The sequence below is a fragment of the Salmo salar genome, chromosome 10 (assembly GCF_965601325.2).
Source record: "Salmo salar chromosome 10, fSalSal1, whole genome shotgun sequence".
NCBI lineage: Eukaryota > Metazoa > Chordata > Actinopteri > Salmoniformes > Salmonidae > Salmo > Salmo salar.
This window is the reverse complement of record NC_138300.1, coordinates 123702501-123717500: the sequence shown is the minus strand read 5'-3', so window position 1 is coordinate 123717500 and position 15000 is coordinate 123702501. Positions and strand designations below refer to the sequence as shown.

The window sequence follows — 15000 nt, the reverse complement described above, 5'->3', positions numbered from 1 at the left end:
GTAAGCTGTGTCTTAATGACCGTTCCACAGGTGCATATTATTAATTAATTGTTTATGGTTCAATGAACAGTGTTTAAACCCTTAACAAGGAAGATCTGTGAAGTTATTTTTGATTTTACAAATTATCTTTGAAAGACAGGGTCCTGAAAAAGGGACGTTTCTGAGTTTATATATGTTTGCACGTGTGTATATACAGTTGAAGTCGGAAGTTTACATACACCTTAGCCAAATACATTTAAACTCAGTTTTTCACAATTCCTGACATTTAATCCTCGTAAAAATTCCCTGTTTTAGGTCAGTTAGGATCACCACTTTATTTTAAGAATGTGAAATGTCAGAATAATAGTAGAGAGAATGATTTATTTCAGCTTTTATTTCTTTCATCACATTCCCAGTGGGTCAGAAGTTTACATACACTCAATTAGTATTTGGTAGCATTGCCTTTAAATTGTTTAACTTGGGTCAAACGTTTAGGGCAGCCTTCCACAAGCTTCCCACAATAAGTTGGGTGAATTTTGGCTGATGTTGCTTCTCTATATCCACATAATTTTCTTGCCTCATGATGCCATCTATTTTGTGAAGTGCACCAGTCCCTCCTGCAGTAAAACACAACATGATGATGATGATGCTGCCACCCCCGTGCTTCACGGTTGGGATGGTGTTCTTCGGCTTGCAAGCATCCCCCTTTTTCCTCCAAACATAATGATGGTCATTATGGCCAAACAGTTCTATTTTTGTTTCATCAGACCAGAGGACATTTCTCCAAAAAGTACAATCTTTGTCCCCATGTGCAGTTGCAAACCGTAGTCTGGCTTTTTTATGGCGGTTTTGTAGCAGTGGCTTCTTCCTTGCTGAGCGGCCTTTCAGGTTATGTCGATATAGGACTCATTTTATTGTGGATGTAGATACTTTTGTACCTGTTTCCTCCAGCATCTTCACAAGGTCCTTTGCTGTTGTTCTGGGATTGATTTGCACTTTTTGCACTAAAGTACGTTCATCTTTAGGAGACAGAATGCGTCTCCTTCCTGAGCGGTATGACGGCTGCGTGGTCCCATGGTGTTTATACTTGCGTACTATTGTTTGGACAGATGAACGTGGTACCTTCAGGCATTTGGAAATTGCTCCCAAGGATGAACCAGACTTGTGGAGGTCTACAATTTGTTTTTCTGAGGTCTTGGCTGATTTCTTTTGATTTTCGCATGACGTCAAGCAAAGAGGCACTGGGTTTGAAGGTAGGCCTTGAAATACATCCACAGGTACACTTTCTATTGACTTAAATGATGTCAATTAGCCTATCAGAAGCTTCTAACGCCATGACATCCTTTTCTGGAATTTTCCAAACTGTTTAAAGGCACAGTCAACTTAGTGTATGTACACTTCTGACCCACTGGAATTGTGTTACTGTGAATTATAAACTATGGTTTGTTAACAAGAAATTTGTGGAGTGGTTGAAAAACGAGTTTTGTTGACTCCAACCTAAGTGTATGTAAACTTCCGACTTCAACTGTATATATATATATATATATATATATATCTTTCACAATTCCTGACATTTAATCCTCGTAAAAATTCCCTGTTTTAGGTCAGTTAGGATCATCACTTTATTTTAAGAATGTGAAATGTCAGAATAATAGTAGAGAGAATGATATATATATATATCATTCTCTCTACTATTATTCTGACATTTCATATTCTTAAAATAAAGTGATGATCCTAACTGACCTAAAACAGGGAATTTTTACGAGGATTAAATGTCAGGAATTGTGAAAGACTGAGTTTAAATGTATTTGGCTAAGGTGTATGTAAACTTCAGACTTCAACTGTATATATATATATACTCTGACATTGCTCGTCCTAATATTATTATATTTCTTAATTCCATTGTTTTACTTTTAAATTTGTGTGTATTGTTGTGAATTGTTAGATACTGTTGGAGCTAGAAACACAAGCATTTCGCTACAACCGCAATAACATCTGCTAAATACAGTATGTGTCTGCGACCAATAACATTTTACTTGATTAGATTCAAAAAACAATTATCAGGTTTTTGCTTGGCGGACCTTATTTGTTCCTTGACATTTGTCAGTAACAGTAATGAATCGAACTGTTTATGTCAAATTGTTTTTTTGTATTGTATTTGTAGCCCTGTATGTCCTAAAAACAAAATGGCAAAATGGCGGCAGGGCAAGTAGATGAATGAAAGTAGTGAATTTCAGCTTTTTCACTGTGTGACCATTGGAGTTGTGTCTTTTTTCTCTAGGCGTGTACATCCTGATAGCTGTGGGAGCTGTGATGATGATTGTGGGGTTCCTTGGTTGCTACGGTGCCATCCAGGAATCTCAGTGCCTCCTTGGAACGGTGAGTGAGTGACCACTAGAGGGCAGCAGGACACACTACTACAGGGCAGCAGGACACACCACTAGAGGGCAGCAGGACACACCACTAGAGGGCAGCAGGACACACCACTAGAGGGCAGCAGGACACACTACTACAGGGCAGCAGGACACACCACTACAGGGCAGCAGGACACACCACTAGAGGGCAGCAGGACACACTACTACAAGGCAGCAGGACACACCACTAGAGGGCAGCAGGACACACCACTAGAGGGCAGCAGGACACACCACTAGAGGGCAGCAGGACACACCACTAGAGGGCAGCAGGACACACTACTACAAGGCAGCAGGACACACCACTACAGGGCAGCAGGACACACTACTACAGGGCAGCAGGACACACCACTTGAGGGCAGCAGGACACACCACTAGAGGGCAGCAGGACACAACACGAGAGGGCAGCAGGACACACCACTAGAGGGCAGCAGGACACACCACTACAGGGCAGCAGGACACACCACTAGAGGGCAGCAGGACACAACACTAGAGGGCAGCAGGACACAACACGAGAGGGCAGCAGGACACACCACTAGAGGGCAGCAGGACACACCACTACAGGGCAGCAGGACACAACACGAGAGGGCAGCAGGACACACCACTAGAGGGCAGCAGGACACACCACTACAGGGCAGCAGGACACACCACTAGAGGGCAGCAGGACACACCACTAGAGGGCAGCAGGACACACCACTAGAGGGCAGCAGGACACACCACTAGAGGGCAGCAGGACACACCACTAGAGGGCAGCACCGCATGTCTTCCCTGTGGCTCAGTTGGTAGAGCATGGTGTTTGCAACGCCAGCATGGTGTGTGCAACGCCAGGGTTGTGGGTTCGATTCCCACGGGGGGCCAGTACAAAAAAAAAAATGCATGAAATGAAATGTATGCATTCACTACTGTAAGTCGCTCTGGATAAGAGCGTCTGCTAAATGACTCAAATGTAAATGTCTTTTAGGGCACGCCGCTCAACATTGGAATGTAGCAGGGCCCTACAGCGCTCTCTCTCAGGGATAGAATATATATTTTATTATCTATCGGTTAGAACAGAAATGTTTTTTTGTTTTTTTTTGCCTTAGTTAACATATCCAGATACACATACACATTGAGAGGCACAGGGTCAGCCACAGGGTCAGCCACAGGGTCAGCCACAGGGTCAGCCACAGTGCAGCGTCTCTGGATGGACAGCAATATTGACAGACGTGTAAACATGGGAGAGTAGCACAACCCTACAGCTCTCTCTCTCTCTCTCTCTCTCTCTTCTCTCTCTCTCTCTCTCTCTCAGTAACACAGTACAGCTCTCTCTCTCTCTCTCTCTCTCTCTCTCTCTCTCTCTCAGTAACACAGTACAGCTCTCTCTCTCTCTCTCTCTCTCTCTCTCAGTAACACAGTACAGCTCTCTCTCTCTCTCTCTCTCTCTCTCTCTCTCTCTCTCTCAGTAACAGCCTTACAGCCCTCTCTCTCTCTTCTCTCTCTCTCTCTCTCTCTCTCTCTCTCTCTCTCAGTAGCACAACCCTACAGCTCTCTCTCAGTAGCACAACCCTACAGCTCTCTCTCTCTCTCAGTAGCACAACCCTACAGCTCTCTTTCTCTCTCTCAGTAACACAACCCTACAGCTCTCTCTCTCTCTCTCTCTCTCAGTAACACAACCCTACAGCTCTCTCTCTCTCTCTCTCTCTCTCTCTCTCTCTCTCTCTCTCTCTCTCTCTCAGTAACACAGTACAGCTCTCTCTCTCTCTCTCTCTCTCAGTAACAGCCTTACAGCCCTCTCTCTCTCTCTCTCTCTCTCTCTCTCTCTCTCTCTCTCTCTCTCTCTCTCTCTCAGTAGCACAACCCTACAGCTCTCTCTCTCTCTCAGTAGCACAACCCTACAGCTCTCTCTCTCTCTCTCTCTCAGTAACACAACCCTACAGCTCTCTCTCTCTCTCTCTCTCTCTCAGTAACACAGTACAGCTCTCTCTCTCTCTCTCTCTCTCTCAGTAACACAGTACAGCTCTCTCTCTCTCTCTCAGTAACACAGTACAGCTCTCTCTCTCTCTCTCTCTCTCTCAGTAACACAGTACAGCTCTCTCTCTCTCTCTCTCTCTCTCTCTCTCTCTCTCTCTCAGTAACAGCCTTACAGCTCTCTCTTTCTCTCTCTCTCTCTCTCTCTCTCTCTCAGTAACACAGTACATCTCTCTCTCTCTCTCTCTCTCAGTAACACAGTACAGCTCTCTCTCTCTCTCTCTCTCTCTCAGTAACAGCCTTACAGCTCTCTCTCTCTCTCTCTCTCTCTCTCTCAGTAACACAGTACAGCTCTCTCTCTCTCTCTCAGTAACAGCCTTACAGCTCTCTCTCTCTCTCTCTCTCGCTCTCTCTCTCTCTCTCTCTCTCTCTCTCTCTCTCTCTCTCTATCATTTTTGTGGAAGATCAAGTTTTGGCCTTCAGTAAAGTAAAGCCCTGAGATTACACATATGCCCATTTTTGAAAAAGCTTGACAAATTAATCTCTCTTTTGTCTTTCTCTTTCAGTTCTTCTTCCTGTTGGTGTGCCTCTTCGCCTGTGAGGTGGCTGCTGGGATCTGGGGATTTAGTAACCGAGACACAGTAAGACACACACGCACACACGCACAACCACGCACATGCCCGCATACACACACACACACACACACACACACACACACACACACACACACACACACACACACAGACACACACGTCGACTCTACCAAACTCTGCTATCTCGGTTCGTTCCAGATCTCCAAGGAGATGATAAACTTCTATGATGCGGCGTACATCAAGTCAGTGGACGTCATAGACTCTTCTAGCAAAACAGCTGCTATCAAAGTCCTGGAGGTGTTTCACGAGACGGTAGGTCACCAGTTTCACCTCTGGGTTATTTCATCATCATTTTAATCTGTTAAAGTGGTTGTAGCAATAATGTAGTAATGTGATTATAAAACACTAGCTATTCCTGTAGATCCTGAAGATCAGAATTGACTGCGTTTACACAGGCAGCCCAATTGTTATCTTTTATTCATTAATTGTGTCTTTTGACCAATCAGATCAGCTCTGGAAGAAAAAAAAAGAGCTCTCATCTGAAAAGATCTGATGTGATTGGTTAAAAAAAATCAATTTGTGTCAATTAATAAAATATAAAATCAAGTCAAATCAAATTGTATTTGTCACATGCGCCAAATACAACAGGTGTAGACCTTACAATGAAATTCTTACTTACAAGCCCTTAACCAACAATGCAGTTTTAAGAAAAATACCTAAAAAATAAACAATACATAAAAGTAACAAATAACTAAAGAGCAGCAGTAAAATAACAATAGCGAGGCTATATACAGGGTATTACGGTACAGAGTCAATGTGGAGGCTATATACAGGGGGTACCGGTACAGAGTCAATGTGGAGGCTATATACAGGGGGTACCGGTACAGAGTCAATGTGGAGGCTATATACAGGGGTACCGGTACAGAGTCAATGTGGAGGCTATATACAGGGGGTACCGGTACAGAGTCAATGTGGAGGCTATATACAGGGTATTACGGTACAGAGTCAATGTGGAGGCTATATACAGGGGGTACCGGTACAGAGTCAATGTGGAGGCTATATACAGGGGGTACCGGTACAGAGTCAATGTGGAGGCTATATACAGGGGGTACCGGTACAGAGTCAATGTGGAGGGGCACCGGTGTCGAGGTAATTGAGGTAATATGTACATGTAGGTAGAGTTATTAAAGTGACTATGATAATAACAGAGAGTACTGTAGCAGCAGCGTAAAAGAGGGTGGTGGGGGGGGGGGGGGGGGGTGGAATGCAAATAGTCTGGGTAGCCATTTGATTAGCTGTTCAGGAGTCTTATGACTTGGGGGGTAGAAGCTGTTTAGAAGCCTCTTGGACCAAGACTTGGCGCTCCGGTACCGCTTGCCGTGCGGTAGCAGAGAGAACAGTCTATGACTTGGATGGCTGGAGTCTTTGACAATTTTTAGGGCCTTCCTCTGACACCGCCTGGTGTAGAGGTCCTGGATGACAGGAAGGAATTGGGCTGCTGGTGTAAACGCTGTTTAATGTTGAAAATGTATCTGTTATTGCTGAGGGAAAAAGATGCGCATCTAAGAGGTGAAGGTACTCATGGAATAATACCTTTCTAAAAATGTATTCTCCTCAATGCTCACAGATCACTGCACCTGTACATAGCCCATCTATAATTTAGCCCAAACAACTACCTCTTCCCCTACTGTATTTATTTATTTATTTTGCTCCTTTGCACCCCAGTATTTCTACTTTGCACACTCATCTACTGTCAAATCTACCATTCCAGTGTTTTAATTGCTATATTGTATTTATTTCGCCACCATGGCCTATTTATTGCCTTTACCTCCCTTATCTCACCTCATTTGCTCACATTGTATATAGACCTATTTTTCTACTGTATTATTGACTGTATGTTTTGTTTATTCCATGTGTAACTCTGTGTTGTTATATGTTGTCAAACTGCTTTGCTTTATCTTGGCCAGGTCGCAATTATAAATGAGAACTCGTTCTCAACTTGCCTACCTGGTTTAAATAAAGGTGAAATAAATAAATAAATAAAAATGCGATCGTTGTACTGTGACGGTTCTGTAGAACTGAGGGAGGGCTGGGGGAGAGAAATATCAATCAATCAATCAATCAATCAATCACATGACTGAGCGGTTGTCTCCACCTGTGTCTTCAGCTGGACTGCTGTGGTAAAGGAGATGACTCTCCCTTATTCAAACAAGTAGCCGTAGCTCTGTGTCCCAAGAAGACGCAGGACGATGCCTTGTTGAAACCTCAGGTACAGTTCACACATCACGTTGTCCCCCAGGTCAATGTCCAATGATTCAGAGGGTTCGGGTTCAATACGGGTAGATACATTTAAGTTGAAGGTATTCATTTGTGCAACTGACTAGGTATCTATCCCCCCTTTTACCTTCCCTTTCCAATGTTTTGATATTTGGTGAAGTAGTTCAAATGGATGGTTTGGAATATTTGGATTTTACAAAAAACATTGTCGACTCAAAAAACAGCATTCTCTCCTGGAAGGGAATCATAATCATTATTACTGTAAATCTCTATGTACTATTTAAATGAATGCTTTACACAGCACATTTATATGACAGGAGGAAAACAAACGTTTAAGTGTTGGTCGTTATCCCCTCCCTGTGTTCCCCTTCCACTAGAGCTGTCATCTGAAGCTGAAGGACCTCTTCTCTGAGAAGCTCTGCCTGATTGGTCTAGCTGCCCTGGCGGTCGCTGTCATCATGGTGAGCGGTGTTACCACGGAGACGCTTCCGGACCGCGGTTGGATTACTTTTCTGTTATATTCTATAATCCACTGCGCTATAGTAAACAAAACTTTGGAAGTTACTATCTGTTACTACTAGTTACTATCTGCACAGACAGAAAGGTTCTTCTGACCTCTGCTGTCCTGACTGAGTGAGGACAGATGTTGAAGTCTTGATAAACACCTTCCTCTTCTTCTTCCTCTGTAGATCTTTGAGATGATCTTCACCATGGTTCTCTGCTGTGCGATCCGCAACGCCACCCCAGTGTACTAGAACCACAGAACCGTAATAGAACAACAGAACCATAGAACGACGGAATCGCGGAATCATAGAACCACAGAACCATATTGGAGGGGAAAGTCCTCTACAGATCAAAGCCAACAATGGGGATACAAAATGTTATGTTATGTTTTGTGTTGTAGTTCCTGTTTTGTGTTGTAGTTCCTGTTTTGTGTTGTACTTCCTGTTTTGTGTTGTAGTTCCTGTTTTGTGTTGTAGTTCCTTTTTTGTGTTGTAGTTCCTGTTTTGTGTTGTAGTTCCTGTTTTGTGTTGTAGTTCCTGTTTTGTTTAGTTCCTGTTTTGTTTAGTTCCTGTTATGTTTTGTGTTGTACTTCCTTTTTTGTGTTGTAGTTCCTGTTTTGTGTTGTAGTTCCTGTTTTGTGTTGTACTTCCTGTTTTGTGTTGTACTTCCTGTTTTGTGTTGTAGTTCCTGTTTTGTGTTGTAGTTCCTGTTTTGTGTTGTAGTTATGTTTTCTGCTGTAGTTCCTGTTTTGTGTTGTAGTTACGTTTTGTGTTGTAGTTCCTGTTTTGTGTTGTAGTTATGTTTTGTGTTGTAGTTATGTTTTCTGTTGTAGTTCCTGTTCTGTGTTGTAGTTCCTGTTTTGTGTTGTAGTTCCTGTTTTGTGTTGTAGTTATGTTTTCTGCTGTAGTTCCTGTTTTGTGTTGTAGTTCCTGTTTTCTGTTGTAGTTCCTGTTATGTTTTGTGTTGTAGTTCCTGTTTTGTGTTGTAGTTCCTGTTTTGTGTTGTAGTTCCTGTTCTGTGTTGTAGTTCCTGTTTTGTGTTGTAGTTCCTGTTCTGTGTTGTAGTTCCTGTTTTGTTTTGTAGTTATGTTTTCTGTTGTAGTTCCTGTTCTGTGTTGTAGTTATGTTTTCTGTTGTAGTTCCTGTTCTGTGTTGTAGTTCCTGTTTTGTGTTGTAGTTCCTGTTTTGTGTTGTAGTTCCTGTTCTGTGTTGTAGTTCCTGTTCTGTGTTGTAGTTCCTGTTCTGTGTTGTAGTTCCTGTTTGTTCTTATTATATTGCAGGATCATGTACATTTTTATATGTACATTTTTATCATTATTTTTGAATAGAGACTAGATTTTACTACGGTATTTTTGTTAATTATGTTTGAACAATACTTCTAATATAACAGTTTGATTCTTTTGATGACTGTTGATTAAATGCCAGGCTTTGACCAGCGGACATTCAGCATCACTCTAATGCTAAATCTTTTACTAATTGATTTTTCTCTTTGAGTCACTTTGTATCTTTTCGTGAAAGACTTCTCCAAGGTCGAATTGTTCAGTGCTCTTTTTTCATGGTTGTATAATCTGTAGATATTCATTGAAAATGCAGCCAAAATGGTACCTTATTCCCTTTATAGTGCACTACTTTTCCCAGGGTCCATAGAGCTCTAGTGAACAGTGGTGCACTATATAGAGAATAGGGGGCTACTTGGGACACACCCTGGATTTCATTAGTGGTTAGGCAACGCTTAAAGTGGAATTAAAAAGGTGCACACACACTGTTGACGAAATTGTCATTATTCTACAAGAGGTGCCAGTACTCATATTATTCTATAAGAGGTGAAGGTACTCATATTATTCTATAAGAGGTGAAGGTACTCATATTATTCTATAGAGGTGAAGGTACTCATATTATTCTATAAGAGGTGAAGGTACTCATATTATTCTATAAGAGGTGAAGGTACTCATATTATTCTATAAGAGGTGAAGGTACTCATATTATTCTATAGAGGTGAAGGTACTCATATTATTCTATAGAGGTGAAGGTACTCATATTATTCTATAGAGGTGAAGGTACTCATATTATTCTATAGAGGTGAAGGTACTCATATTATTCTATAAGAGGTCCCAGTACTCATATTATTCTATAGAGGCGAAGGTACTCATATTATTCTATAGAGGTGAAGGTACTCATATTATTCTATAGAGGTGAAGGTACTCATATTATTCTATAAGAGGTGAAGGTACTCATATTATTCTATAAGAGGTGAAGGTACTCATATTATTCTATAGAGGTGAAGGTACTCATATTATTCTATAGAGGTGAAGGTACTCATATTATTCTATAGAGGTGAAGGTACTCATATTATTCTATAGAGGCGAAGATACTCATATTATTCTATAGAGGCGAAGGTACTCATATTATTCTATAGAGGTGAAGGTACTCATATTATTCTATAGAGGTGAAGGTACTCATATTATTCTATAAGAGGTGAAGGTACTCATATTATTCTATAAGAGGTGAAGGTACTCATATTATTCTATAGAGGTGAAGGTACTCATATTATTCTATAAGAGGTGAAGGTACTCATATTATTCTATAGAGGTGAAGGTACTCATATTATTCTATAAGAGGTGAAGGTACTCATATTATTCTATAGAGGTGAAGATACTCATATTATTCTATAGAGGCGAAGGTACTCATATTATTCTATAGAGGTGAAGGTACTCATATTATTCTATAGAGGTGAAGGTACTCATATTATTCTATAGAGGTGAAGATACTCATATTATTCTATAGAGGCGAAGGTACTCATATTATTCTATAGAGGTGAAGGTACTCATATTATTCTATAGAGGTGAAGGTACTCATATTATTCTATAGAGGTGAAGGTACTCATATTATTCTATAGAGGTGAAGATACTCATATTATTCTATAAGAGGTGAAGGTACTCATATTATTCTATAGAGGTGAAGATACTCATATTATTCTATAGAGGTGAAGGTACTCATATTATTCTATAGAGGTGAAGGTACTCATATTATTCTATAGAGGTGAAGGTACTCATATTATTCTATAGAGGTGAAGATACTCATATTATTCTATAGAGGCGAAGGTACTCATATTATTCTATAGAGGTGAAGGTACTCATATTATTCTATAGAGGTGAAGGTACTCATATTATTCTATAGAGGTGAAGGTACTCATATTATTCTATAGAGGTGAAGATACTCATATTATTCTATAAGAGGTGAAGGTACTCATATTATTCTATAGAGGTGAAGATACTCATATTATTCTATAGAGGTGAAGGTACTCATATTATTCTATAGAGGTGAAGATACTCATATTATTCTATAGAGGTGAAGGTACTCATATTATTCTATAGAGGTGAAGATACTCATATTATTCTATAGAGGTGAAGGTACTCATATTATTCTATAGAGGTGAAGGTACTCATATTATTCTATAAGAGGTGAAGGTACTCATATTATTCTATAAGAGGTGAAGGTACTCATATTATTCTATAAGAGGTGAAGGTACTCATATTATTCTATAAGTGGTGAAGGTATTCATGTTATTCTTTAAGAGGTGCCGGCAGTGCTTGACTTGGACAGAAGCTCACCGGAGCTGATTACCAGCGCCTCAAATGTTCTACTGCTTTCGCTCCTGTTCCTCTTATAGAATATAAATTCAGAAGTATTATGAAGCTCCTGCACCTAAAAATAGACAGTAGTGGCACCCAAAATGAGTACCGACACCTATTTTAATCCAAGTCGAGCACTGGGTGCTTGATGTTATTATATAAGAGATGCTGGTTCTCTGGGTGCATTACATGAAATCTGGCAGGAGTGCAGTAAATTATCTTGAATTGCAGTAACTTATGTCTAAGGTTGTCAGAGAAAATATGAACATTTTCACATATCTGTTACTAATAGTTCTCACTAATTTAATCTTTGAGCTCTGTTTCCCATTGTTTCCTAATAGGTTCTGAGCTATCAGGTAGAAATTCAATCAACCCTTGATTTAACATGGACACCAACTTCTTTCCCTATTCGTTCAATGCTTGATGTTTTACATTCAGCCGGACTCTGTTGAAGAGATTGTATAAGATTTCTCAGTTTTAAGAATTTAAAGACATTTGTGTTGGATAACCCACATGTTTAGTCTAGAGAATAATATGACCCCACTAGTGGAAAGGGGAGACTCTTACCAACATGATGGTATCCGCTGAAGGTAACTCATACAAATGACTGGACATATGGAGGTAGTTTTGTGCCAACAAAAATAAAGGGTTAAATATGTGTCCAAAAAAACAAAAATATTTCCTGAGCTTTGTTATATCTCCTAAATATAGGACAAGACAATTCAAAACCTTATTGCTTATGATTTATTTTTGACTGTATTTTTTGCCATCTATGAATGTGTTATTATGGGCTGTAGTAGTAAAGGCCAAATTCAATATGATATCAAATCATTTTTCTATATTTATTTATCCTTAAAGGGGTCGTAAAATTCTAATTCAAGTAGCTAAATGATCCATGGTATGACCATCATAAAACAATTCCATATGTTAGCTTAGTAGACTTTTCGTAGACTGTTAGTCGTTAAAGTCATTGTCTTAATGTAGTCACTGTATGAGCCACAACACGTGATATTGAGATGGGTCTTTAAATGTTTCTCACATTGACTTTATACATTATGTAAGGTGTTGATACACTACATAAAAAGCTACAATGAGAAAATAGTGTTGCTCAATCCTCAAGCTTCTTCGTGGGAATGTCTTTACATAGAAAACAAAACACAACAATAAATCCCTCATGTTCTCCTTTCCCCATCCCCTTTTCCCTTTTGTTGCTTCCCACATGAATCTGTCCCGTACAGTTGCACAGGTGAAAGAGCAACCTTATTGGTGCCTCCATGGTGGCCGTTCCCTTTAATGCAGGTTATTGGTCAATGACTATGTTTCTATGCAATACAAACAAATGTATATATATATATATATACTAAGGTCATGGCCAGACTTAAATGCGCTCTAGTCAACCATAAATGCCCTATTGTAAATAAGGTGCGTTATGAAGGAGAATTTTTATATACAGTACCAGTCAAAAGTTTGGACACACCTACACATTCAAGGGTTTTTCTTAAATTTTTTGTACTATTTTCTACATTGTAGAATAATAGTGAAAGACATCAAAAACTATGAAATAACACACATGGAATCATGTAGTAACCAAGGAAGTGTTAAGCAAACATTTTATTTTTGAGATTCTTCAAAGTAGCCACCCTGCCTTTGCACACTCAGCAGTTTTCTCAACCAGCGTCATGAGGTAGTCACCTGGAATGCATTTCAATTAACAGGTGTGCCTTGTTAAAAGGTCGTTTGTGTAATTCTCCTTCTTAATGCGTTTGAGCCAATCAGTTGTGTCGTGACAAGGTAGAGGGGTATACAGAAGATTCATGTACGAATTGTTGCAAAGAAACCACTACTAAAGGACACCAACAAGAAGAAGAGACTTGCTTGGGCCAAGAAACACAAGCAATGGACATTAGACCGGTGGAAATCTGTCCTTTGGTCTGATGAGTCCAAATTTCAGATTTTTTGGTTCCAACCTCCGTGTCTTTGTGAGATGTAGAGTAGGCGAACAAATGATCTCCGCATGTGTAGTTCCCACTGTGAAGCATGGAGGAGGTGGTGTGATAGCATGGGGGAGCTTCTCTGGTGACACTGTCATGATTTATTTAGAATTCAAGGCACACTTAACCAGCATGGCTACCACAGCATTCTGCAGCGATACACCATCCCATCTGGTTTGAGCTTAGTGGGACTATCATTTGTTTTTCAACAGGACAATGACCCAACACACCTCCAGGCTGTGTAAGGGCTATTTGACCAAGAAGGAGAGTGATGGAGTGCTGCATCAGATGACCTGGCCCCACAATCACCCGACCTCAACCCAATTCAGATGGTTTGGGATGAGTTGGACTGCAGAGTGAAGGAAAAGCAGCCAACAAGTGCTCGGCATATGTGGGAACTACTTCAAGACTGTTGGAAAAGCATTCCAGGTGAAGCTAGTTGATAGAATGCCAAGTGTGTGCAAAGCTGTCATCAAGGCAAAGGGTGGCTACTTTGAGGAGTCTCAAATGTAAAATATATTTTGATTTATTTAACACCTTTTTAGTTACTACATGATTCCATATGTGTTATTTCATAGTTTTGATGTCTTCACTATTATTCTACAATGTAGAAAATAGTGCAAATATTGAAAAACCCTTGAATGAGTAGGTGTGTCCAAACTTTTGACTGGTACTGTACATACTGCAGTGCATTCGGAAAGTATTCAGACCCCTCGACTTTTTCCGCATTTTTTTTTAACGTTACAGCCTCATTCTAAAATGGATTAAAAAAAGTATAATCTCATCAATCACACAATACCCCATAATGACTAAGCAAAAACTGTTTTTATTTTATTTTAGCAAATTTATTATAAATAAAAAACTGAAATATCACATTTACATCAGCTCAAATTAAACATCACAAATCAGAAAAACAAATAAGTCCCCAATCAATACTTTAAATTTCCCGAACGGCACCAGAAAATCAAGGTGAAATGTATTTTGAATTTTGTTCCAGTAAGACGGTGCATTAAAACCAAAAGCAGATTTATCTAGCTCTTTAAAGACCCTAGGAACCTCAAGAGTTAACCAATCCTGTGAACCGGTTAGGTAACTCAGGTGTTTATCCTTCAACAGCAAAGTTAGAAAATACAGAAGTTTATGAAATAGGGCCTTGTAAAAAAAAAAAGGGACAAATGTAGAGATGTAGGGGTCTTTAGAGAAGTCCAGACAACCTTTTGATGAGTATCAAAACTCTCACATGTAACAAAATGACGGCCACTATGGTAGATGGCATCCAAAGGTTTAAGAGTAGTAGCAGCTGCACTTTGATAAATAATATCACCATAATCAACAACAGATAAAAAGGTTGACTGAATAATCTGCTTCCTACTGCTCAGAGAAAGACACAATCTGTTTCGGTAGAAAAAGAAAACTTTAAATCTTATCTTCTTAACCAGCTCAACTACACGTTTTATAAACATCAAATCCATATCAATCCAAATGCTTCAGTATTTATCTGCAGGAACACGTTCCATTGGAGAACCATCTAATGACTGAACATGAAGTTAATCTGAAACATTCTTACAAGAGTTTAAAAACAACATGTCATATATTTTGCCTGTATTAAGAACAAGTTTTAAATCAGCAAGGGATTCCTGCATAGCTATAAAAACTGATTGTAGTTT

At 39.8% G+C, this 15000-nt stretch overlaps 1 protein-coding gene across 1 annotated transcript in view; it reads left to right on the top strand.

Annotated features, from left to right (window-relative positions):
• LOC106561812 (CD81 antigen) overlaps window positions 1–9470 on the top strand; it is a 31835-nt gene extending 22365 nt beyond the window's left edge. Inside the window, exons 3-8 of the mRNA XM_014126059.3 lie at window positions 2261–2358; window positions 4904–4978; window positions 5129–5242; window positions 7098–7199; window positions 7585–7668; window positions 7897–9470. Of these exons, the coding sequence (XP_013981534.1) occupies window positions 2261–2358; window positions 4904–4978; window positions 5129–5242; window positions 7098–7199; window positions 7585–7668; window positions 7897–7962 (539 nt within the window). The 3' untranslated portion in view covers window positions 7963–9470. The remainder of the gene's footprint in view (window positions 1–2260; window positions 2359–4903; window positions 4979–5128; window positions 5243–7097; window positions 7200–7584; window positions 7669–7896) is intronic.
• Window positions 9471–15000: the final 5530 nt, after the last annotated feature.